The sequence below is a fragment of the Erythrolamprus reginae genome, chromosome 3 (assembly GCF_031021105.1).
Source record: "Erythrolamprus reginae isolate rEryReg1 chromosome 3, rEryReg1.hap1, whole genome shotgun sequence".
Taxonomy (NCBI): domain Eukaryota; kingdom Metazoa; phylum Chordata; class Lepidosauria; order Squamata; family Dipsadidae; genus Erythrolamprus; species Erythrolamprus reginae.
In genome coordinates this window covers 6,385,602-6,409,546 of record NC_091952.1, presented here as the reverse complement: position 1 = coordinate 6,409,546, position 23,945 = coordinate 6,385,602, and the positions used below count along the sequence as shown (strand labels likewise).

Below are 23,945 nucleotides of genomic sequence, written 5' to 3'. Positions count from 1 at the left end.
TGGATTTGTATGCCGCCCGTCTCTGAGCACTCGGGGCGGCTCACAATATATATAAAGAGACAATAGTAAAATCAATCCAATTTAAAGTTTACAAATGTAAAATAATGCATTGGGGAAAAGGAATCCTCAATCTGAGTATTGTATTGGCAGTTCTGTGTTAGCAAAAACTTCAGAAGAGAAGGATTTAGGGGTCGTGATTTCAAATGGGTGAGGAGTGTGGTCAGGCGGTAGTGAAAGCAAGTAGAATGCTTGGCTGCATAACTAGAGGTATAACAAGCAGGAAGAGGGACATTGTGATCTCGCTGTATAGAGCGCTGGTGAGACCACATTTGGAATACTGTGTTCAGTTCTGGAGACCTCACCATCAAAAAGATATAAAATTGAACGGGTCCAAAGACGGGCTACAAGAATGGTGGAAGGTCTTAAGCATAAAACGTATCAGGAAAGACTTCATGAACTCAACCTGTCTAGTCTGGAGGACAGAAGGAAAAGGGGGGACTTGATCGAAACATTTAAATATGTTAAAGGGTTAAATAAGGTCCAGGAGGGAAGTGTTTTTAATAGGAAAGTGAACACAAGAACAAGGGGACACAATCTGAGGTTAGTTGGGGGAAAGATCAAATAGGAAGAAACATTATTCTTTCTTGTGTGTAAGTTTCATTGTGTTCAATAAATAATTGAAGAAAAAAATGTGGTGCATTACTTTCTGGTCGACCCTTGTATAAATATATAGGGGTCTTTTATATAAACCGCTGTTCGTAAGACAAAGCTTTGTGTCAGGCAGGGGTTGCCACTGTCGCCACTATGCTACAAACACAGCTTTGAGTTTCGGGCATGCGCGCACATGTGGTGCAGCGAGATTTTGCTTCTGTGCATGCGCAGAGAGAAATTTCAGCAATTTTTTGCAAAAAACAAACAAACACTGAAATCTCGCCCACCCGCACAAGTCCCCCCCCCCCGTGAGATTTTTGCCTCTGTGCATGCACACGAAGGGGCAAAAAAATGAAAAACTGAATTTTTAAAATTCAGAATAAAAAAAGCTTAGCTGGCTGAGGAACTCTGGGAGTTGAAGTCCACAAGTCACATGAATGTTGCACGAATCCCAGCGACCAGTGAGGTCCCACAGAGTTGGTCTCGTTAGGGTCCCGTCGACCAAACAATATCGGCTGGTGGGACCTAGGGGAAGAGCCTTCTCTGTGGGGGCCCCGGCCCTCTGGAATCAGCTGCCCCCGGAGATTCGCACTGTCCCCACCCTCCTTGCCTTCTGAAAGAGTTTAAAAACTCATCTTTGCCACTAGGCCTGGGGTTCCTTAGATCTTCCCCCTGACCAATCAATGTTTCTTAGTATGATTGTCGAATGAATTGTAAATGATAGTTTTTTCAATCAGAATTTTAAGGATTTTTTTTTTTAAAAAAATGTATTATTAATTTGATTGTTTATGTTGTGGTTAGCTCTGGCCCAGCTCCTGCTCCAAGGACTGTGGATGTGGGGGAGACATACACATGCTGCAGGCCTGTTTTGCCCCCGGTGGAATCTGATGAAGGCTCCTCTGACCAAGAAGACATGAGTGAAAGGGAGGAGGAGAGTGTGGCAGACAGCTCAGAATGAGATCAATTATCTAGCTCCTCCTTGGATTCAGAACGAGAGTTAATGATACAGCCACGCATGCGGAGAGCAATGCATAGGCAACAACAACTGAGAGATTATTATCAAAGAAAATGAGGCCACCTGTGGTTGGGTGGGGCTGTGGACATTAGTGAGGCTGCTATAAATAGCAGCCTGTGGGTTTGACCATTGTGAAGGATTACCTGATCATTGTGTTTCGTGACTGCTTTACTGACTTTGACCTTTTGTGTGCTGATTTTCCCCCGCTTTGAAACTAAACCAGAGCAAAGTGTGTTTCACTTTGTGAAAGAAGGAGGACTGTGAATTGCCTCACAGCTGCAAGCTAAGTATCTCAGAACTGATAAGGGACTTGTACAAATTACCAGTTTGTTTGGAGACAAGTGCTCTTTGCTATATCAAAAGAGGGCTTAGTTTATGTGAATTTTCATTATAAAGAACATTGTTTTGAATTTTCAAACGTGTGTGTGTGTGTCTGAAATTTGTACCTGTGAATTTTTGGGAGGAGTCTACCTGGGAGCCAGACAGAACATGTTTATTACTGTTTTCTGTATATGCTGTGAGCCGCCCCGAGTCCTCGGAGAGGGGTGGCATACAAATCCAATTAAATCTTAAATAAGTTGCCTAAGTTGGAGACTCCCGACCCAGAGAAATGGGCTTGGTGGCGCCAGACTGGGGGAGTGGACGCGAAAAGAAGTTGTGACGCAAAGTTACCCACCTGGTGCCCGTCACGGGCTTTGGCACGGGAGAGGGCAATAATGGCTGTCCTTTGGCAACTGACGTGGGAGGGCTTTGCAGGAGTTTCTCTTCTGGATCGGCAGGTCGGATGGGAGTCAGGCAGCCCTGGAGGAGGAGGAGGAAGAAGAAGAAGAGAGTGAATCATTTTGGAACGGGGAGGAAATCTCATAGAAACATAGAAGATTGATGGCAGAAAAAGACCTCCTGGTCCATCTAGTCTGCCCTTATACTATTTCTTGTATTTTATCTTAGGATGGATCTATATTTATCCCAGGCATGTTTAAATTCAGTTACCACGTCTGCTGGAAGTTTGTTCCAAGGATCTACTACTCTTTCAGTAAAATAATATTTTCTCACGTTGCTTTTGATCTTTCCCCCAACTAACTTCAGATTGTGTCCCCTTGTTCTTGTGTTCACTTTCCTATTAAAACATTTCCCTCCTGAACCTTATTTAACCCTTTAACATATTTAAATGTTTGGATCATATCCCCCCTTTTCCTTCTGTCCTCCAGACTATACAGATTGAGTTCATGAAGTCTTTCCTGATACGTTTTATGCTTAAGACCTTCCACCATTCTTGTAGGCCATCTTTGGACCCGTTCAATTTTGTCAATATCTTTTTGTATTGAGGAATAAAATAGAAAACCTAGAGAAAACCCTAAAAACTCTGAAACACAAACATCAAAATGAGAAAGACCAACAAACTCCTAGCAGATCCCACACATCAGAGGAGCAAAACAGAATCAACTCCCCAGAGCAGGGATGGCGAACTTTTTCTTCCTTGGTACCAAAAAAGCATTGCTTGCTTGCGTGAGTGCCCACACCCATAATTCAATGCCTGGGGAGGGCAAAAACAACTTCCCTCACCCCCCCCCCCACCCCCAAGAACCTTTGGAGGCTGGAAATGGCCTGTTTCCCAACTTCTGGAAGCAAAAAAACCCCTCCCAGAGCTTCTATGTGAGCCAAAAATCAGCTGGCTGGCACACACGCTGAGCGAGGGCAACAGTTCATGTGCCAGTAGATATGGCTCCGTGTGCCACTTGTGGCCCCCGTGCCATAGGTTCGCCATCTCTGCCCCATGTTGTGGTTAGCTCTGGCCCAGCTCCTGCCCCAAGAAATGTGCAGGTGGATGCAGGGGAAACATCAACATGTCATAGGCCTGTTTTATTGCCGACAGTGTCAGGTAGTGCAGTTTCCTGGGACGAAGAAGGTGAGTAAACCGTGGCTTCCTTGTTGCTCTTGGAACTTGGTGGTAGTTTACCTTTCGTGCCCCAGCTAGGGAACAATATCTACTCTACTCTACTCCACTCCATTCTTCATTGTGAAGCTAGTTGGTAGATTCTCTGCAACTCCTTCTCAGAAGTCAACTTACTCATTCCTATCATGCCATTCGCACGTCCTCCAAAATGTCCAAGACGTTGACCTACCCCAGGTGAATCAACTCTCCTTTTCCCAAGGGAAACTACCGGGGCGACCTTCACGTTACTCACCGAGGGGCTTTTGAAGAGGACGGGGGGCAGAGGGGGTGGGAAGAGGGCTGGCTGCTCCCACGATATGCTGATTTCCATCCCGGCTGGGGGAGCCTTCAGATCCGCCAGCACCCCGGTGGGACCCATCGCCTGGAAGCGAAAAGACAGACGTCAAAAAGAAAGAGCGGGGAAACGGAAAGAGATGTCAATCAAGGACTAACTATCCTTTGTGTTTTTTCTGCCTATAATACAAAGATTCTTGGCTGCTTGCCGTCTTTTGGGAACAATCGGCTAAGGTTCCATGGAATTTGTGATTGCTATTTTCTATAACAACTTTTTACGGGGTTTTAGTTTGTTATGTTTTAACCTTGGATAATGTTTGACATCTTTTACTGTTTTGTATCTATTTATATTGTACTCGTACTATTCTTGTAAGCCGCCCTGAGTTCTTCGGGATTGGGTGGCACACAAGTCGAATGAATGAATGAATGAATGAATGAATGAATGAATAAAATAAATAAAATGAATAAAATGAATAAAATGAATAAAATGAATAAAATGAATAAAATGAATAAAATGAATAAAATAAATTAAATAAATTAAATAAATTAAATAAATAAATAATAAAATAAACAAATTTCCATGAGAATCTCCTCCTTGCCGTTCGCAAACTACTAAAAACCCACCTTTGCTTCCAGGCATGGGGAAATTGATTCCCCTCGGCTGCTCCGTTTTATGTATGGTTTGTTTGGGTTGTATGAGTGTTTTTCATTAAGGGTTTTTAACTGTTTTGCTTTTCTTTTTTAATCATTGTATTTGTATTTTGTATTTCTGTTGTGAGTCGCTCTGAGTCTACGGAGAGGGGCGGCATACAAATCCAATCCAATCCAATCCAATCAATAAATTTGGCAGGAGGGGCTGAGGCTCGAATCCCAGCGGCCAATAAGGTCCCACAGAGTCGGCCTTCTCCGGGTCCCGTCGACTAAACAATGTCGTCTGGCGGGCCCCAGGGGAAGAGCCTTCTCTGTGGCGGCCCCGGCCCTCTGGAATCAACTCCCCCCGGAGATTAGAACTGCTCCCACCCTCCTTGTCTTCCGTAAACTACTTAAGACCCATCTATACCGCCAGGCATGGGGGATTTGAGACACCTTTCCCCCAGGCTTATTATAATTTATGTTTGGTATGTATGTGTTGTTTGGTTTTTTAAATTGATAGGGTTTTTAGTTTTTTCTTAATATTAGATTTGTGCCTGTACAATATTGTTTTATCGCTTGTTGTGAGCCGCCCCAAGTCTTCGGAGAGGGGCAGCATACAAATCTAATAAATTATTATTATTATTATTATTATTATTAAGTCTCTTGCAGCTATGCAACGATTCAAGGCTACTTCCCTGCTTGACGCCTTCTCCTTTCCTTGACTTGTGTGAGGGTTATCCAGAAAGGAAGGTTACAAGGCACCTAGCTCTTGCTGGGAATGTTCGTGGGGGAAGTTGGTATTACTGTTGTGTAGCGGGAAGCCAGCGGAAGACAACGAGCAGTGCCAGTGGTCAGTAGATCATCGACTGGCATTGTGGTGAAGGTTAGAGATGAGTGTCCTCATTCCGTTTCCCTCCAAGGGCGAAGTGCGCGCTGTAATACGCTACCTGAATGCGAAGGGCATGAACGCTGCTGCGATGGGGGCCCAAGACATGATTGAAACATTTAAATATGTAAAGGGTTAAATAAGGTTCAGGAGGGAAGTGTTTTTAATAGGAAAGTGAACACAAGAACAAGGGGACACAATCTGAGGTGAGTTGGGGGAAAGATCAAAGGCAACGTGAGAAAATATTATTTTACTGAAAGAGTAGTAGATCCTTGGAACAAACTTCCAGCAGACGTTGGTAAATCCACAGTAACTGAATTTAAACATGCCTGGGATAAACATAGATCCATTGTAAGATAAAATACAGGAAATAGTATAAGGGCAGACTAGATGGACCATGAGGTCTTTTTCTGCCGTCAATCTTCTATGTTTCTATGTTTCTAAGATTTGTGCGTGATGGGTGCCCAAGATTTTTTTCGCCGATTACTGAGTTTTGCATTTTGGGGCTGAAGGGGAATGGGTATGGTGCCACTGCATTGATTGACGTTTGCTCTCTGGAGTAGGGTGATAAGCCCAAGTTTCACCTCCTGTCACTTTACAGTTGAGAAAAGCCTCGCTTTCAATCTCAAAACGGTCAAGAAATTCTCGGGCGGCTCTGACTCGATTTTGTGCGCTTCAGTAAGCATCTTGGGAACCCATCGCAGCAGTGTTCACGCCCTGAAAAAAAACCCTCCTTCTTCCTTGCCCTTTTAAAATCTGCTTTTTGTTATGTGTGCTTTTCTCAATAAAGACTTTGATTATATCACAAAATAAGGGAATTTCTGAGTCGGTGGGTTTGCTCCGAGGGTCGTGCACAGAATAAGGACTATCGGTGATCAATTGGAATCCTTCACGTATGGCTGCTGATCAGTTTCCGGTCACAATTCAAAGTATTGGTAATGACCTATAAAGCCCTACATGGCATCGGACCAGAATACCTCCGGGACCGTCTTCTGTCGCACGAATCCCAGCGGCCGATTAGGTCCCATAGTGTGGGCCTTCTCCGGGTCGTGTCGACTAAGCAATGTCATCTGGTGGGGCCCAGGGGAAGAGCCTTCTCTGTGGCGGCCCCGGCCCTCTGGAACCAACTCCTGCCAGAGATCAGAACTGCCCTCACCCTCCTTGCCTTTTGCAAGTTGTTGAAAACTCACCTTTGCCGCCAGGCATGGGGGAATTGACAACTCCCTAATTATTTTGGTTTAGGTATGGTTTGATTGGGTTGTGTGATTATTTTATTATAAGGGTTTTTTAAATTGTGTTTTTAAATATTGGATTTATACACTGTTCATTATTGTTGTGAGCCGCCCCGAGTTTTCGGAGAGGGGCGGCATACAAATCTAATAAATTATTATTATTATTATTATTATTATTATTATTATTATTATTATTAATTAGATTTGTATGCTGCCCCTCTCCGAAGACTCGGGGCGGCTCAAAGCAGCAATAAAAACAATATAACAGTGGAAAAAATCTAATATTAAAAACATATAAAACCCTATCATTACTTAAAAACCAAACAGCAACATTCATACCACACATAAAACAAAAGTATAAAAAATAGCCTGGGGAAAAAGTGTCTCAACTCCCCCATGCCTGGCGGTATAAGTGAGTCTTAAGTAGCTTACGAAAGACAGGAAGGGTGGGGGGCAGTTCTAATCTCCAGGGAGTTGGTTCCAGAGGGCTGGGGCCGCCACAGAGAAGGCTCTTCCCCTGGGGCCCGCCAAACAACATTGTTTAGTCGACGGGACCTGGAGAAGGCCAACTCTGTGGGACCTTATCGGTCGCTGGGATTCGTGCAGTAGCAGGCGGTTCCGGAGGTACTCTGTTCCAATGCCATGTAGGGCTTTAAAGGGTCATGACCAACACTTTGAATTGTGACCGGAAACTGATCGGCAGCCAATGCAAGCCACGGAGTGTTGAAGAAATGTGGGCGAATCTTGGAAGCTCAACGATGGCTCTCGCGGCTGCGTTCTGCACGATCTGAAGTTCCGAACTCTTTTCAAAGGTAGCCCCATGTAGAGAGCATTGCAGTAATCGAACCTCGAGGTAGCCTGGCTCTGTTAAGAAGCGCTATTGCTAACATGTTGTAAGCCGCCCTGAGTCTAAGGAGAAGGGCGGCATAAAAATTGAATGAATAAATGAATGAATAAATAATTAAATAAATAAATGAGCGACTGTGAGCAATGACTCCCTGTCCAAATAGGGCTGCAGCTGGTGCACCAGGCGAACCTGGGCAAATAATAATAATAATAATAATAATAATAATAATAATAATAATAATAATAATAATATTACTATCATTATCATTATGGATCTGGGGGGGACACTGATGTGGCTTGGAAGGCTTCCTTTGGAGGACTATGGAAACCTACCTGATAGGCATGATCGCTCTGGACGTGCCCTAGGCCTGTGGGTGCTGACTGGCTCAGGAGGTTTAGGGGTGCCAATTGGCTCAGGTGGGACACCACGGAAACCTTGGGGTTGAGTGGAATAGGCAGAATTTTCTGGACCTCCTCCAGACTGGAAAGGGAGGGGGCACCGGAGAGGTTGGGGAGACGGGGGTCAGGCTGGAGAGACCCGTCGGTCAAGGAATCCACATTGACATCCAGCTCGGTGTAGTAAAATCCTCCTCTCCATCACTCTGATCGAGGTCAGCCTTCCTCCTGGTGGGAAATGGAAGAGAGGACCTTTAGAGCATCCTTCAAAGAGAAGACAATGGTGGCAGCAGATGCTTTTGCTGAGAATTCAGGGGACTATCATCTTAGGTAGAACAGAAGTACCATATTTGTGTATATCTTTTTCATCCCTAAAAGAGGCTGAGAATTTGGGCTTGTCTTATACAGTAGTACCTCGTCTTACGAACCTTTCGAGATGCGAACCTGGGGTTCGGGATTTTTGTGCCTCTTCTTACGAACTTTTTTCACCTTACGAACCCGCCGCGGCGAACACCAAACCCGGAAGTTTGGCAAAAGTTTCAGGTTTCGGGGTTCGTAAGGCCGCCGAGAAGCACCGCCGCCCAGCTGTCACCTTTTGAAACAGCCGGGAGCTTCTCGGTGTTCTCCCGAACGCCGAAGCCAGAAGTTCAGGTTCGGGGTTTGTGTTAGGGAGGCCGCCGAGATGCACCGGAGCTTTGACGTCACGGAGACAGCCTTCCTGGCCGGACGAAATGTGGACTCCAGAAGGACGTCTTCGTGACATCAAAGCTCCACCCATGGAATTCCCTATTGGGATTCCCCACCTCCGTTTGAGCCTCCCGACCGGCCGACAGCTCTGCGGCTCTTTCTGCAAAGGTGACAGCCGGGCGGCGGTGCTTCTCGGCGGCCTCCCAAACCCGAACGCCGAACTTTTGCCGAACTTCTGGGTTCGGCGTTCAGGAGAACGTCAAGAAGCGCCCAGCTGTTTCAAAGGGTGACAGCCAAGCGGCGGCGGCCAGTGGAGCACCGTTTTTGCAATTTTTTTTCCTTTCACGCATTAATCCGTTTTACATTGTTTCCTATGGGAAACATTGTTTTGTCTTACGAACTTTTCGCCTTACGAACCTCCTCCGGAACCAATTAAGTTTGTAAGACGAGGTATCACTGTACTTGGAATGGAGCTTTTTCGAAGCTTTTTCCCCCCCAGCCCCTAATGAGGTGCTAACAATCTTCCCGGCTTTGTTTTCATTGCTACTCCCTCCAAAAAATGTTTACCAGCCCTAAGTCTTTGCAGGCTTGTTTTCATTGAGTCTGTCATCTGCACCTCTATAACTGTCTGGTTTGGTTCTGCAACCCAACAAGACCGACACAGACTTCAGAGAACAATCAGAACTGCAGAAAAAACAATTGCTGCCCATCTGCCTTCCATTGAGGACCTGTATACTGCACGAGTCAAAAAGAGGGCGGGGAAAATATTTGCTGACTCCTCGCATCCTGGACACAAATTGTTTCAACTCCGACCCTCAAAACGTCGCTACAGATAACTGCACACCAAGACAACTAGACACAAGAATTGTTTTCTCGAACGCCATCAATCTGGTAAACAAATAATTCCCTTCAAACTGTCAAACTATTTATTAAGTCTGCACTACTATTACTAATTTTTTCTCATCATTCCTATCATCCTTTTCCTCCCACTTATGATTGTAACTTGTTGCTCGTATCCTTAAGATTTTTATTAATATTGATTGTTTCCTCATTGCTTATTTGACCCCTATGACAATCATTAAGTGTTGTACCTCATGATTCTTGACAAATGTGTATTTTCTTTTATGTCCACTGAGAGCATAGGCACCAAAGATAAATTCCTTGTGTGTCCAATCCCACTTGGCCAATAAAGAATTCTACTCTACTCTACCTGATTCTATTCTATCCGATTTGATTCAATTCTTGACAAATTTATATTTTCTTTTATGTACACTGAGAGCATATGCACCAAAGACAAATTCCCTGTGTGTCCAATCACACTTGGCCAATAAAGACTTCTATTCTATTCTATTCCATTCTATTCCATTCTGTCTGATTCTATTCTATCCGATTTGATTCAATTCTTGACAAATTTATATTTTCTTTTATGTACACTGAGAGCATATACACCAAAGACAAATTCCCTGTGTGTCCAATCACACTTGGCCAATAAAGAATTCTATTCTATTCTATTCTATTCTACTCCATTCTTCATTCTTCACTGTGAACCTAGTTGGTAGATTCTCTGCAACTCCTTCTCAGAAGTCAACTTACTCATTCCTATCATGTCATTCGCACGTCCTCCAAAATGTCCAAGAGGTTGACCTACCCCAGGTGAATGGCTCGGATGTGCCTCTGCATCCCTGAGGAACTGCTGAGAACTTTCCCACAGCTCTTCCACAAACACTTGAACATCACTTTCGTGGAGTTCTGCAACATGAGAAGAGGCAGCTTAAGTTCAGGTGGACCTCTCACCCCATCTCAATCTTCTGGAGGTTCAAATTCTACCACTGGTCAGATCTCTGGCCAACCTGATTATACAAATACAATTCGCCCCCAGCCCACGAAACTAGAGAGAAACTTAGGGATAGCAACAGCAATAGCATTTAGACTGATATATACAGCTTCATAGGGCTTTTACAGCCCTGTCTAAGCGGTTTACAGACTCAGCCTCTTGCCCCCAATAATCTGGGTCCTCATTTGACCCACCTCGGAAGGATGGAAGGCTGAGTCAACCTTGAGCCAGTGGTGAGATTTGAACTGCTGAACTACAGCTAGCAGTTAGCTGAAGCAGCCTGCAGTGCTGCAATCTAACCACTGTGTCACCTCTTAGATAATGTTGTGGTTAGCTCTGGCCCAGCTCTTGGCCCAAGGAATGTGGAGGTGGAGGTGGGGGAGACATCCACATGCTGCAGGCCTGTTTTGCTCCTGATTGAATCTGCTGACGAAGCCTCCTCTGACCAAGGAAGCGTGAGTGACAGGGAATAGGGGTGTTTGGCAGACAGCATGCGTAGAGTGATGCATAGGAGCCAACAACTGAAGGATTATTACAAGAGAAAATGAGGCCACCTGTGGTTGGGTTTGGCTGCTGTAATTAAGGCTACAGATAAAAGTGCAGCCTGGTGTTTTAGGCTCATGGCAGTTTATCTGATTCCTTGTTTTGTCAAGATCGTGGTTTTTTGCTGTTCAGGATTGTATGTGTCGACTCTCTGGACTTTAGAATTGGACTCAATTTCCCAGTTATTGGGTGAGCAATTGGATTGCATTTAACCTGTGCCTTGTGTGTACCAGAAAATCCCTTTGACATTTAAAAAGGGAGCTGTTTCTATTTTTCTGTTTATAAAAACTTTTGGGTTTTCCTTTTATTGTATGGTGTGTGTCTTCCTGGACTAATTACCCTGTAATTACGGGCGGTTGAGACACACCGGCAGAACAGATAACAGGAACTTTTTTTCCTGAATAAATTTTATTGATTTTATAGTAATAATAATAAAACAAATACACAAAATACGAAAAAAGTGCACAGTGACAGGTGCTCCCGCCACCCAACATCAATCATTCAAACCCTCCAGCAAATGAGGGTGTGCAGATTTATAATATTTTAAAACCGGGAACATTAACATATTTACAAAGTGTAGAGTGATTCCAATTGATTCTTTATAACTCGGCCTCGAATTCTACTGGCCATAAAACCTCTGACCCTGTCCCACCTTCCCATCCGTTTTCTCACTTTATTTTCGTGTTCATTTTAATATCTACGATTTCAAACTGAATGTGGTCTGCCATGTACAGGTACCCATTTTGTATTGTCCATTGTTGCATCCTTCCAACCTAAAACTCCTACCGCCTGGGCACTTTCTGATAACAGGAATTGATGAGCGACAGGCTGGGCTTGACAAGATGATTGTTCGGCTTATAGGTCTGTGATGGCGAAACTGTTATCGGAGGGCATGCAAAGCATTGCCCTATGTCAGCTCCAGTGTGCATGCATGCGCTAGCCAGCTGATTTTCGGCCTTGGGGAAGGCCGTTTTGCCCTCCGGAAGCTTCCCAGAGTGCGAAAAACGGCCAAATGGGCAAACCGGAAGTTCAAAAAACAAGACTTCCGGTTTGCCCATTGTGCTGTTTTTCGCACTCCGGGGCTTCAGGAAGCTTCCCTGAAGGCTCTAGAGTGCGAAAAACAGCACATCGGGTAAACCGGAAGTCCATTTTTCCAAACTTCCAGTTTGCCCATATGGTCGTTTTTTTCACCGACACAGGCGTCACAGAGTCCTGTATGCTTGGGTGGAGACGGGGGAGATTGTGAGCAAGCACAGGGGCCTGACATGTGTGTGGGGATGGACACGTGCATCACAGCGAGATTTGGCTTCTACCCATGCGCAGGAAGCTAAATCTCGCAGGAGGATGCGCGGGTGCATGAGATTTTGGACTGCATTGGTTGCCGATTGGTTTCCGGACACAATTCAAAGTGTTGGTGATGACCTATAAAGCCCTACATGGCATCGGACCAGATTACTTGCAGGACCGCCTTCTGCCGCATGAATCCCAGCGACCGGTGAGGTCCCACAGAGTTGGCCTTCTCCGGGTCCCGTCGACCAGACAATGTCGTCTGGTGGGGCCCAGGGGAAGAGTCTTCTCAGTTGCGGCCCCGGCCCTCTGGAATCAGCTCACTCCAGAGATTCACACTACCCCCACCCTGCTCGCCTTTCGCAAGAGTCTCAAGACTCATTTATGTCGCCAGACATGGGGCAATTAGACCAAGCCCCCTTTCCTTGTTTATGAGTTGTAATGTGTGGTTGTGAATGAATTGGTTGACTGTTTTTTATTATATATGGGATTTTAGTAGTAACTTTTAATTAATTAGATTTGTTGCTGTGTTGCTTTTGTACCCTGTGAGCCGCCCCGAGTCTTCGGAGAAGGGCGGCATACAAATCTAATTAATAATAATAATAATAATAATAATAATAATAATAATAATAATAATGTTGTGGTTAGCTCTGGCCCAGCTCCTGCCCCAAGGACTGTGGATGTGGGGGAGACAGCCACATGCTGCAGGCCTGTTTTGCCCCCGGTGGAATCTGCTGATGAAGGCTCCTCTGACCAAGAAGACATGAGTGACAGGGAGGAGGAGAGTGGGGCAGACAGCTCAGAAGGAGATCAATTATCTAGCTCCTCCTTGGATTCAGAACAAGAGTTAATGATACAGCCACACATGCGGAGAGCGATGCATAGGCAACAACAATTGAGAGATTATTATCAAAGAAAATGAGGCCACCTGTGGTTGGGTGGGGCTGTGGTCATTAGTGAGGCTGCTATAAAGAGCAGCTTGTGGGTTTGGCCATTGTGGAGGATTATCTGATCCTTCTGTTTTGTGACTGCTTTACTGACTTTGACCTTTTGCGTGCTGATTTTCCCCCGCTTTGAAACTAAACCAGAGCAAAGTGTGTTTCACTTTGTGAAAGAAGAAGGACTGTGAATTGCCTGACAGCTGCAAGCTAAGTATCTCAGAACTGATGAGGGACTTGTACAAATTACCAGTTTGTTTGGAGACGAGTGCTCTTTGCGGTACCAAAAGAGGGCTTGGTTTAAGTGAATTTTCATTATAAAGAACATTGTTTTGAATTTTCAAATGTGTGTGTGTCTGAAATTGTATCTGTGCATTTTTGGGAGGATTCTACCAGAGAGCTCGACAGAACTAATAATAATAATAATAATAATAATAATAATAATAATAATAATAATAATAATAATAATAATAATAATAATAGTAATATTATTCAGCTATTTTTTGCTTCCGCACATGCACAGAAGCAAAACAAAATCACTGAAATCTCGCGCACCCGCACACCTTCTTGCAAGATTTGCTTCCTATGCATTGACAGAAGCCAAATCTCGCACCGACGCATGCATGCCCGGTCACCCAGGAACCGCAACGGTAGCGGAGGTAAGCAGGTACGCCCGCCTATTCTTTCCCCCAATTCCCCGGGTCAACCTCGCTTCTCACCTTCCTCTTCCTGGGCGCGGGTTCCCCAAAGAGAAACTGGGTGGCTTCCGTCTCCTCCAGGTCGGACTGCAGGGAAGAGAGGAGGCGGGTCGGGATGTCAGCGGTCAGGGGCGGCGAAGGGGTGGACGGGGTGGAAAGGTCGCTCGGGGGATCCCAGCTCCCATCTCCGCTGTGGTTGCTGCTGGAGCAGCTGGAAGACCTCACGGGGGCTTCTTTCCACACGTCACAGTTCGTTTCTGTCCCAAAACAAAACAGGCGAGGCCAAGGTCAGAAGGCGGTTTCCAGCACAAAACAACCAGATCTCAAATGCATAAGATTCAACGGGCGGCAGGAAGCCCTCGACTTTTCCTTCCTTCCTTCCTTCCTTCCTTCCTTCCTTCCTTCCTTCCTTCCTTCCTTCCTTCCTTCCTTCCTTCCTTTATTGGATTTGTATGCCGCCCCTCTCCGTAGACTCGGGGCGGCTAACAACAGCAATAAAAACAGCATACAACAATCCAATATTAAAACAGCTAAAAACCCTTGTTATAAAACCAATCATACATACAAACATACCATGCATAAATTGTAGAAGTCTAGGGGGGAAAGAATATCTCAGTTCCCCCATGCCTGGCGGCAGAGGTGGATTTTAAGGAGCTTACGAAAGGCAAGGAGAGTGGGGGCTATTCTAATATCTGGGGGGAAGTTGGTTCCAGAGGGTCGGGGACGCCACAGAGAAGGCTCTTCCCCTGGGTCCCGTCAAACGACATTGTTTAGTTGTCGGGACCCGGAGAAGGCCCACTCCGTGGGACCTAACTGGTCGCTGCGATTCGTGCGGCAGAAGGCGGAAATCCCGAAATTTCTGTAGCTCAGCAAGGACAGTTGTTAAAGTGAGTTTTGCTCCGTTTTAATTTTCCTTGCCACCGCTCTTAAGTGAATCGTCGTCACGGAAGAGGAGCACAGGAGATATCTCCGAGACCACCTTCTGCCGCATGAATCCCAGCGACCGGTTAGGTCCAACAGAGCTGGCCTTCTCCGGGTCCCGTCGACTAAACAATGTCTGGCGGGACCCAGGCGAAGAGCCTTCTCTGTGGTGGCCCCGACCCTCTGGAACCAGCTCCCCCCGGAGATTCGAATTGCCCCCCACCCTCCTTGCCTTTTGTAAACTTCTTAAAACCCACCTCTGCCGCCATTTCCCCTGGGCCTATACAGTTTTATGCATGGTATGTTTGTGTGTATGTTTCTTTTTAAATAAGGGTTTTTTAAATGACTTTTAATTATTAGATTTGTTATATATTGTACTATTATTGTTGTGACCCGCCCCAAGTCTACAGAGAGGGGCGGCATACAAATCTAATAAATAATAATAATAATAATAATAATAATAATAATAATAATAATAAAAAATCGAGCTGCAACGACTCTGGCATAAGCCGGTGAAAGTGGTCCCAGTGGTCCTTGGCACACTGGGCGCAGTACCAAAGGATCTCAGCAGATATTTGAAAACCATCGGAATTGACAAAATCTCCATCTGTCAATTGCAAAAGGCCGCTTTACTGTGATCGGCAAACATAATTTGCCGCTACATCACGCAGTCCTAGGTGCTTGGGAAGCGCCCGACTGGTGATGAAATACGAAATCCAGCAGTGATCTCGTTTGCTGTGTTGTACTGACATAATAGTAATAATAATAATAATAATAATAATAATAATAATAATAATAATAATATGTTTAAAGGACTAAGGAGGCTCAAAGATAGGAAGAACGGCTGCAGGAACTGGATTTAGAATGCAATAACAGAGTTGGAGGGGACCTTGAAGGTCTTCTAGTCCAACCCCCAATCCTACACCCCTTCAGACAGAAACTTCCAGTGTTGGGGCATTCACAACTTCTGGAGGACAGTTGTTTCATGGATTAATTGTTCTAACTTAATTGATTAATTGTAGATAAATCCACAGTAACTGAATTTAAACATGCCTGGGATAAACATACATCCATCCTAAGATAAAATACAGAAAATAGTATAAGGGCAGACTAGATGGACCATGAGGTCTTTTTCTGCCGTCAGACTTCTATGTTTCTATGTTTCTAACTGGCAGAGTTAGAAGCCCCGGAGTGTGAAAACAGCGCAGCGGGCAAACCGGAAGTCCGTTTTTCCAAACTTCCAGTTTGCCCATTTGGCGGTTTTTTCTCACTCTGGGAAAACTTCGGAAGATGAAACGACCTTCCCCAAGGCCAAAAACCAGCTGCCCGGCACACGCATGGGCGCTGGAGCTGACATAGGGCAATGCCTCACGTACCACCCATGTGCCAACATTGGTATGCGTGTCACAGGTTTGCCATCACAGGTATAGGGTTTATTTCATTTCATTTCATTTCATTTCATTTCATTGATTGATTGATTGACTTGATTTGATTTGTATGCTGCCCCTCTCCGTAGACTCAGGGCGGCTAACAACAGCAAAAAGACAAGTACTGTATGAACAAATCTAATATTAAAAGTAATGTAAAAAACCCCAATTTAAGAAACCAATCATACATACACTGTACAGGCATACCATGCATAAATTTTAGAAACCTAGGGGGAAGGAAATATCTCAATTCCCCTATGCCTGACGACAGAGATGGGTTTTAAGGAGCTTACGAAAGGCAAGGAGGGTAGGGGCCACTCTGATATCCGGGGTAGTTGGTTTCAGAGGGTCGGGGCCGCCACAGAGAAGGCTCTTCCCCTGGTTCCCGCCAAACGACATTATTTAGTCAACGGGACCTGGAGAAGGCCGACTCTGTGGGACCTAACTGGTCGCTGGGATTCATGCGGCAGAAGGCGGTCCTGGTTTCCTGCCTGAGAAGGGGGTTGGACTGGAAGACCTCCAAGGTCCCTACCAATTCTGTTATTCAGTGACAGATCTTAGCACCAGAAAGCTTTCCCTCGCATCCCAAAGCCACTACAACACCATATCTTTAACTCCACGCCTATTCCCTGCATATTTCTCTCCCCCGCCCCCGCTCAATTTGGTTTCCATTTTATTATTTTATTTCGCTGAGGCAAACTTGCTATTTTTACACCCTGAGACACCAAAATGGTTTTTGGGATTGGCGTGGGGTTTTCGTTTTGTTTTTGAATATAGGGGAACCTATAAATAACAAAAGCACTCAAAACCAGCCAAGAGTCATAAACAACGCATACCACATGACAGATATTTATATTTAGAACTTTAATATCTTTTTTTTTTTGGCTCGGGTGGAAAATATTTCTCACTGCCCCAAATCCTAGTTTGAGCCTTGTTGTTCAAGAGTTGGGAATAGTAAGCAAGAGACAAAAACAAGATATATATCACACACGAAAAATGTGGACTCCAATTCCCAGCATTCCTGAGCCAACAGGCCTGGCTCAGGAATGCTGGGAGTTGAAGTCCACAAGTCTTAAAGGGGCCATAGCTGCCCACTTCCTCCCAGTCCTAAGACCAGAAGAGAATTCTGGGAGTTGAAGTTCACCCATCTTCATCTTAGAAACATAGAAGATTGACGGCAGAAAAAGATCTCCCGGTCCATCTAGTCTGCCCTTTTACTATTTTCTGTATTTTATCTTACGATGGATCTATGTTTATCCCAAGCATGTTTAAAATCAGTTACTATGGATTTACCAACCCTGTCTGCTGGAAGTTTGTTCCAAGCATCTACTACTCTTTCAGTGAAATAATATTTTCTCACATTACCTCTGATCTTTCCTCCAACTAACCTCAGATTTTGCCTGTTCTTGTTCTTGTGTTCACTTTCCTATTAAAGGGTTAAATAAGGTTCAGGAGGAAAGTGTTTATAACATATTTAAATGTTGTGAGCCGCCCTGAGTCTACGGAGAGGGGCAGCATACAAATCTAATAAATTGAAATTGAATTGAATTCTTGCTGTCCAGGTTCCAAGTGACATCCAAATTTAAATCAGAGTCCAAGTCAAAGTAATCCTCAAAGTTCCAATTTATTTACGGAGCCATCCTGGCACCTACACTGGAAAACCTCAATCTGAGTTTCCCACCCAGTTGAAAGTTCACATCCCTTCTCCTCCACCCACAAACCTATCAAGTTGCCCACTCAGATTGTGCCTGCATGGCCAGTCCTCCTTCCGCTTCCGCCCAGGTGGGTGGGCATAGGATGACCTTGAACCCCTCGAAATAATGCTTTGTGGCCTGCACTGGCTGCCGATCGGTTTCCGGTCACAATTCAAAGTGTTGGTCATGACCTTTAAAGCCTTACATGGCATTGGGCCAGAATACATCCGGAACCGCCTTTTACCGCACGAATCCCAGCGGCCGATAAGGTCCCACAGAGTTGGCCTTCTCCGGGTCCCGTTGACCAAACAATGTCGTTTGGCGGGCCCCAGGGGAAGAGCCTTCTCTGTGGCGGCCCCGGCCCTCTGGAATCAACTCCCCCCAGAGATTAGAACGGCTCCCACCCTCCTTGTCTTTTGCAAATTACTCAAGACCCACCTTTGTCGCCAGGCATGGGGGAGTTAGGATATTCCTTCCCCTAGGCCAGGGGTCGGGAACCTATGGCTCGCGAGCCAGATATGGCTCTTTTGATGGCCGTATCTGGCTCGCAGACAGGGCTCCTAGCACTGAGCTCCCGCTCGCAGCTGTCCCCTGGCTCCTGCTCGATGCCACGGTTTTCGGCGCTGTCCTGCTGGGCCCCAAAGACGGAAGGCAGGAAGAAGGAGAGCTCCATTCTTCTCGCCTTTTTCCCGCCTTCCGTCTTTGGGGCACAGCAGGACAGCGCCGAAAACCGCGGCATCGAGCAGAAGCCGGGGGACAGCTGCGAGCGGGAGCCCCAGGAGGGAAGTACCGGCAGCGCCCCGCCCAGCTGAAGCTTCACTGGCGTTGGTGGCAAATGTCCTTTGGGGCCCGGTGGGAGGGGGGGGCTGCAGCGGCCGCAGGCAGTCGCAGGGAGATGGCGGCGGCGAGAGGGAGCTCCAGCTGGGCTGGGGGTTCGGGGGGGCCATGAACGCCGCCCGGAGCCAATGGCTTCTTTTGGGCTTACTTGAATTTCTGCTGCTGGTAAGCACGCGCGGGTGGCCGGGTGGGAAGGGCGAGGCGCAAGGGGGAGGCAAGTGGAGAAGTGGAGAGAGAGAGAAGTGGACCAAAAGAAAGAAAAGGGAAAGAGAGGGAGGGAAAGAGAAATGGAGAGGAAGGAAGGAGGGAGGGAGGGGAGAGAGGGAGAGAAGGAAGGAAGAGAAAGGAGGGTAGAAAGAGAGGGAGAGAGAGAGGAGAAAGGAAGAGGAGAGATAGAAAGGAAGAGAGAGAAAGGGATAGAAAGAGAGAGAGTGAGAGATGCTCAGTGAGTCTTTCTTTGAAGTTGCCTTTCTTTCTTTCTCTTTCTCTCTTTCTCTCTTGCTCTTTCATTCTTTTTTCTTTCTCTTGCTTTCTTTCTTTCTCTTGCTTTCTCTCCTTCCTTCCCTCCTTCCATTTCTTTCATTCCCCCTCTCTATTTTTATTTCTCTTTCATTCTTTCTTTCTCTCTTTCTTGCTTTCTTTCTTGCTTTTTCTTTCTCTTTTACCTTCCCTTCCTCTATTTCTTCTTTTCTTTCTCCTTCCTACCTTCTTCCCTCCCTCCCTTCCTTCAGTCCTTCCTCTCTTACTCTCCCCTTTCATAAGTTTCCTTGCTTCCTTCCTCTGTTCCTGTCCCTTCCCCCTTTCTTTCTTTCTTTCTTTCCTTCCCTCCATTTCTTGCTTTCCTTCTCCTTCCTCCCTTGTTTCCTCCCTCATTCCCTTCTTTCACTCCTTCTTCTCTTACTCTCCCCTTTCACACCTTTCCTTGCTTTCTTTGCACCCTTCCTCTGTTCCTGTCCCTTCCCTCTTTCCTTCCTTCCTTCCCACCCTCCGTCCATTCATTCACCCATTCCTCTCTTGATCGCCCCTTTTACCATTCCTTCCTTCCTTCCTTCCGATGTGGGCCTGGGCCAGCAGAGTAGTTTGCTTTTGCACCCCGTCTCGAGCTCCCTTGGTGCCAACCCGGCCCTCCCCACTTCGGAGAGAAGGGGGAGAAAGAGAGAGAGAGAAAGAGAGAGATAAAAAGAGAAAGATAGAGGGAGGGAGAGAAAGAGATAGAAAGAGACAAAGAGAGGGGGAGAGAAAGAGAGAGAGAAAGAGAGAAAGGGAGATACGTACGGCTCTCGCGGAATTATATTTCAAAATATGTGGCGTTTACGGCTCTCTTAGCCAAAAAGGTTCCTGACCCCTGCCCTAGGCCATTACAAGTTATGTATGGTATGTTTGTGTGTATGTTTGGGTTTTATAAAAAGGGTTTTTAGTTGTTTTATTAAATTGGATTGTTACATGATGTTTTTTATCATTGTTGTTAGCCGCCCCGAGTCTGCGGAGAGGGGCAGCATACAAATCCAATAAATGAATGAATGAAAGAACAAACAAACAAACAAACAAACAAACAAATCTGCTCCCTCATAAAAATCCCCCCTCCCAAATTCCCATCAACTTCAGACCTTCTACGGTTAGTGTGGCAAGCCGTTGATTTATCACCAACGTCTGCACCGGCTTGACACTTGCCAAGACTGACAAACACTGCTTTAAGGGAAGGCGGTCTGTGCATCTAGTCCTCAACGTATAACATTTCATTTAGTGACCGTCCGAAGTGACTGGGGGGGGGGGGGGAGAAAGTGAGTTATGATCATTTTTCACCCTTAACGACATCCTCATCTCCCAGTGATCAAAATTTAAGATGCCTGGCAACCGACGGTGGTGGCGTCTCCGGGGAATCATGCGATCTTGCGACCTTCCAACCAACAATGTCAACGGGGAAATCTGGATTCATCTCACGACCACGTTACTGACTTAGTCAGGTTTCACTTAACAACGGAAGCAAGGAAGGTTGTAAAACCGGGCAAAAGTGGCAAAGATTTCTTGCTTCGCTATATAAAATTTTGGGGTCAATTTATTTGTTTGTATTTCTATGCCGTAATTGTCGTAAGGCGAGGACTTCCTGTGAGTCAAACCTCCATCAAACCTCCATCCTTCTTTCTCTAGTAACTTAGTGCAGTGTTTCCCAACCTGGGCAACTTGAAGATATTTGGACTTCAACTCCCAGAATTCCCCAGCCAGCAAATGCTGGCTGGGGAATTCTGGAAGTTGAAGTCCAAATATCTTCAAGTTGCCCAGGTTGGGAAACACTGCCTTATTGTGATCCTTAGTTACTTTTAAAATAGGAAATAATTAAATAGTATGTTTTTACCCATAAACACTTCAATAATTTTAATCATTATCTAGAACTGAACTTTTATAGCAATTGAAGAAAATTGAGCCACTTGCCTAATCTGTTATCATACTGAACCTTGTGGGTTCAGTACAAAACCTTAAAATGTGACTGGGCTGCTCAACAAATCATGCTGTCTATCATTTGCCCCTTTTGTGGCTATTCAAATAATGTGACTTCATCAACTGAAAAAGAGTCCAAGCCCCTATCTGAAAACTTATTTTGGTCGGGAAGCCACTCCCACCCAGTCACATGACCTTTAAGCAACCCCCCCCCCCCGGTAACATGATTGTTAAGCCAGTCCCACTTGGTCACATGACCCTCAAGCCACACCCACACAATAAACTACGCCCACAGTGTGGTAGTCAATTATCTTGCAGCCCAGGAATACCTGCGCCAAAACCATTGGGGTGATGGCCCAGCACCACGGGACTCGTAGACAGGCTGGTGAGAACCGCAGCCGCCATGACTTCGTCAATTCCTGCTTTCTCCGTTGGATTTCTGGAAGGCACAGAAGGGAAAAAGAAGCGTCAATCAAACCGCACATGACATGCAACCCAATCCTTTCGAGGATCTGAGGAATGCGCCCGCAGGTAGCGCTACCTCTGGAGGGTCAACTTCAGGGGTGGGCTGCTACAGGTTGTCCTGTTCTGGGGCTTTTGGAGCGAAAACAACAGGCTAAAACTCACCATCCTGAGTCCTTTGGGATTGGGCAGTACAGAACTCGAATTGAATCGAATTGAATCAATAATAATAATAATAATAATAATAATAATAATAATAATAATAATAATAATTTTAAAAAAATTAGATTTGTATGCCGCTCCTCTCTGAAGACTTGGGGCGGCTCACAACAATAATAAAAAACAATATTATAGCGAAACAAATCTAATAAAAAGAAGCATATATAACCCTATCATATTTAAAAACCAATGAATCAATCAATCAGTCAGCATTAAGCAGGAAGCAGTTCACTTTGGGCCAATCACCAGGAGACGGTGAATCCTAGTTCCGCCTTAGACATAAAAAATGGGCGGGTGATTGAGCCAATCATCAGGAGACCATGAGTTCTAATCCCGTCCTAGGCATGAAAGACGGTTGGGTGACTTTGGGCCAATCATCAGGAGACAGGAAATTCTAATCCTGTCTTAGGCATCAAAGCTGGTTGCGAGACTTTGGAACAATAACCAGTAGACAGTGAGTTCTAGTTCCGCCTTAGGCATGAAAGCTGGCTGGGTGACTTCGGGTCAATCACCAGGAGACAGTGAGTTCTAGTTCTGCTTTAGACATGAAAGATGACCAGGTGACTTTCTGCCTTAGGCGTGAAAAGGGGTTGGGGGACTTTGAGCCAATCACCAGGAGACCATGAGTTATAGTTCCGCCTTAAGCATGAAAGCTGGCTGGGTGACTTTGGGCCAATCACCAGGAGACCATGAGTTATAGTTCCGCCTTAAGCATGAAAGCCAGGTGATTGGCACAAAGTTGGGAGACTTTGGGCCAATCACCAGGAGATGGTGAATTCTAGTCCCGTCTTAGGCATCAAAGCTGGCTGAGACTTGAGGACAATCATCAGTAGACAGTGAGTTCTAGCTCCACCTTAGGCATGAGAGCTGGCTAGGTGACTTTGGGCCAATCACCAGGAGACGGTGAGTTCTAGTTCTGCAACCTCCCTAATTGTCGCTTTAACTTTCTTGCAAGCGGAGGTTATATGTTACATCACGTTTCCAGGTTTGAGGCAAACAACAGAACAACTATAACACTAGGAAACCCAGTTGGGGAATTCTGCAAGTTGAAGTCCAGATGTCTTCAAGTTGCTCAAGTTGAGAAATATTTGGTTAATTAATACAATTTCAGGGAAGGCCTCAGTTCTAGTTGGAATCCAGCAACGAAGCAATTTAATTTAATGAGCCGTGTGTCCGCCCTTCAAGGTAGACCAAGCTGGGGACATTTGATGCTATCTTGCTGTTCTGCCACTCAACCCACATGACTTCATTCTCCAGCAGGGAGAATATTGGAATTTATATTTATAATTAAATAGAATTATCTAAGAGAAGATATTTATATTTGTAACTACAGTATTTATAATATGATCTGCCAAAGTTTTTGGCAAAATCCAATAAACAACAATAATACTGTAGTACAGTGGTACCTCTACTTACGAACGTAATTTGTTCCGTGACCAGATTCTTAAGTAGAAAAGTTTATAAGAAGAAGCTGTTTTTCCCATAGGAATCAATGTAAGAGCAAATAATGCATGCGATTGGGGAAAACACAGGGAGGGTGGAGGCCCTGTTTCCTCCCAGGAGATTGCTAGAGAGGCCCCATGGAGGCTTCTCCCCACCTTTTCTGGCCCTGTTTCCTCCCAGGAGATTCCTAGAGAGGCCCCACGGAGGCTTCTCTCTGCCTTTTCCGGCCCTGTTTCCTCCCAGGAGATTCCTAGAGAGGCCCCACGGAGGCTTCTCCCTGCCTTTTCCGGCCCTGTTTCCTCCCAGGAGATTCCTAGAGAGGCCCCATGGAGGCTTCTCCCCGCCTTTTCTGGCCCTGTTTCCTCCCAGGAGATTCCTAGAGAGGCCCCACGGAGGCTTCTCCCTGCCTTTTCCAGCTCTGTTTCCTCCCAGGAGATTCCTAGAGAGGCCCCACGGAGGCTTCTCCCTGCCTTTTCCGGCCCTGTTTCCTCCCAGGAGATTCCTAGAGAGGCCCCACGGAGTCTTCTCCCTGCCTTTTCTGTCCCTGTTTCCTCCCAGGAGATTCCTAGAGAGGCCCCACGGAGGCTTCTCCCTGCCTTTTCTGGCCCTGTTTCCTCCCAGGAGATTCCTAGA

At 45.7% G+C, this 23,945-nt stretch overlaps 1 protein-coding gene across 1 annotated transcript in view; it reads right to left on the bottom strand.

The window, feature by feature from the left end:
• The window catches only part of SLC2A4RG (SLC2A4 regulator), a 47,951-nt gene that overhangs the window by 3,113 nt on the left and 20,893 nt on the right, over nt 1-23,945 (bottom strand). The window contains 9 exon segments of the mRNA XM_070744425.1: nt 2,343-2,467; nt 3,853-3,981; nt 7,824-7,972; nt 7,975-8,029; nt 8,031-8,077; nt 8,080-8,114; nt 10,222-10,322; nt 13,895-14,130; nt 21,518-21,627. Of these exon segments, the coding sequence (XP_070600526.1) occupies nt 2,343-2,467; nt 3,853-3,981; nt 7,824-7,972; nt 7,975-8,029; nt 8,031-8,077; nt 8,080-8,114; nt 10,222-10,322; nt 13,895-14,130; nt 21,518-21,627 (987 nt within the window).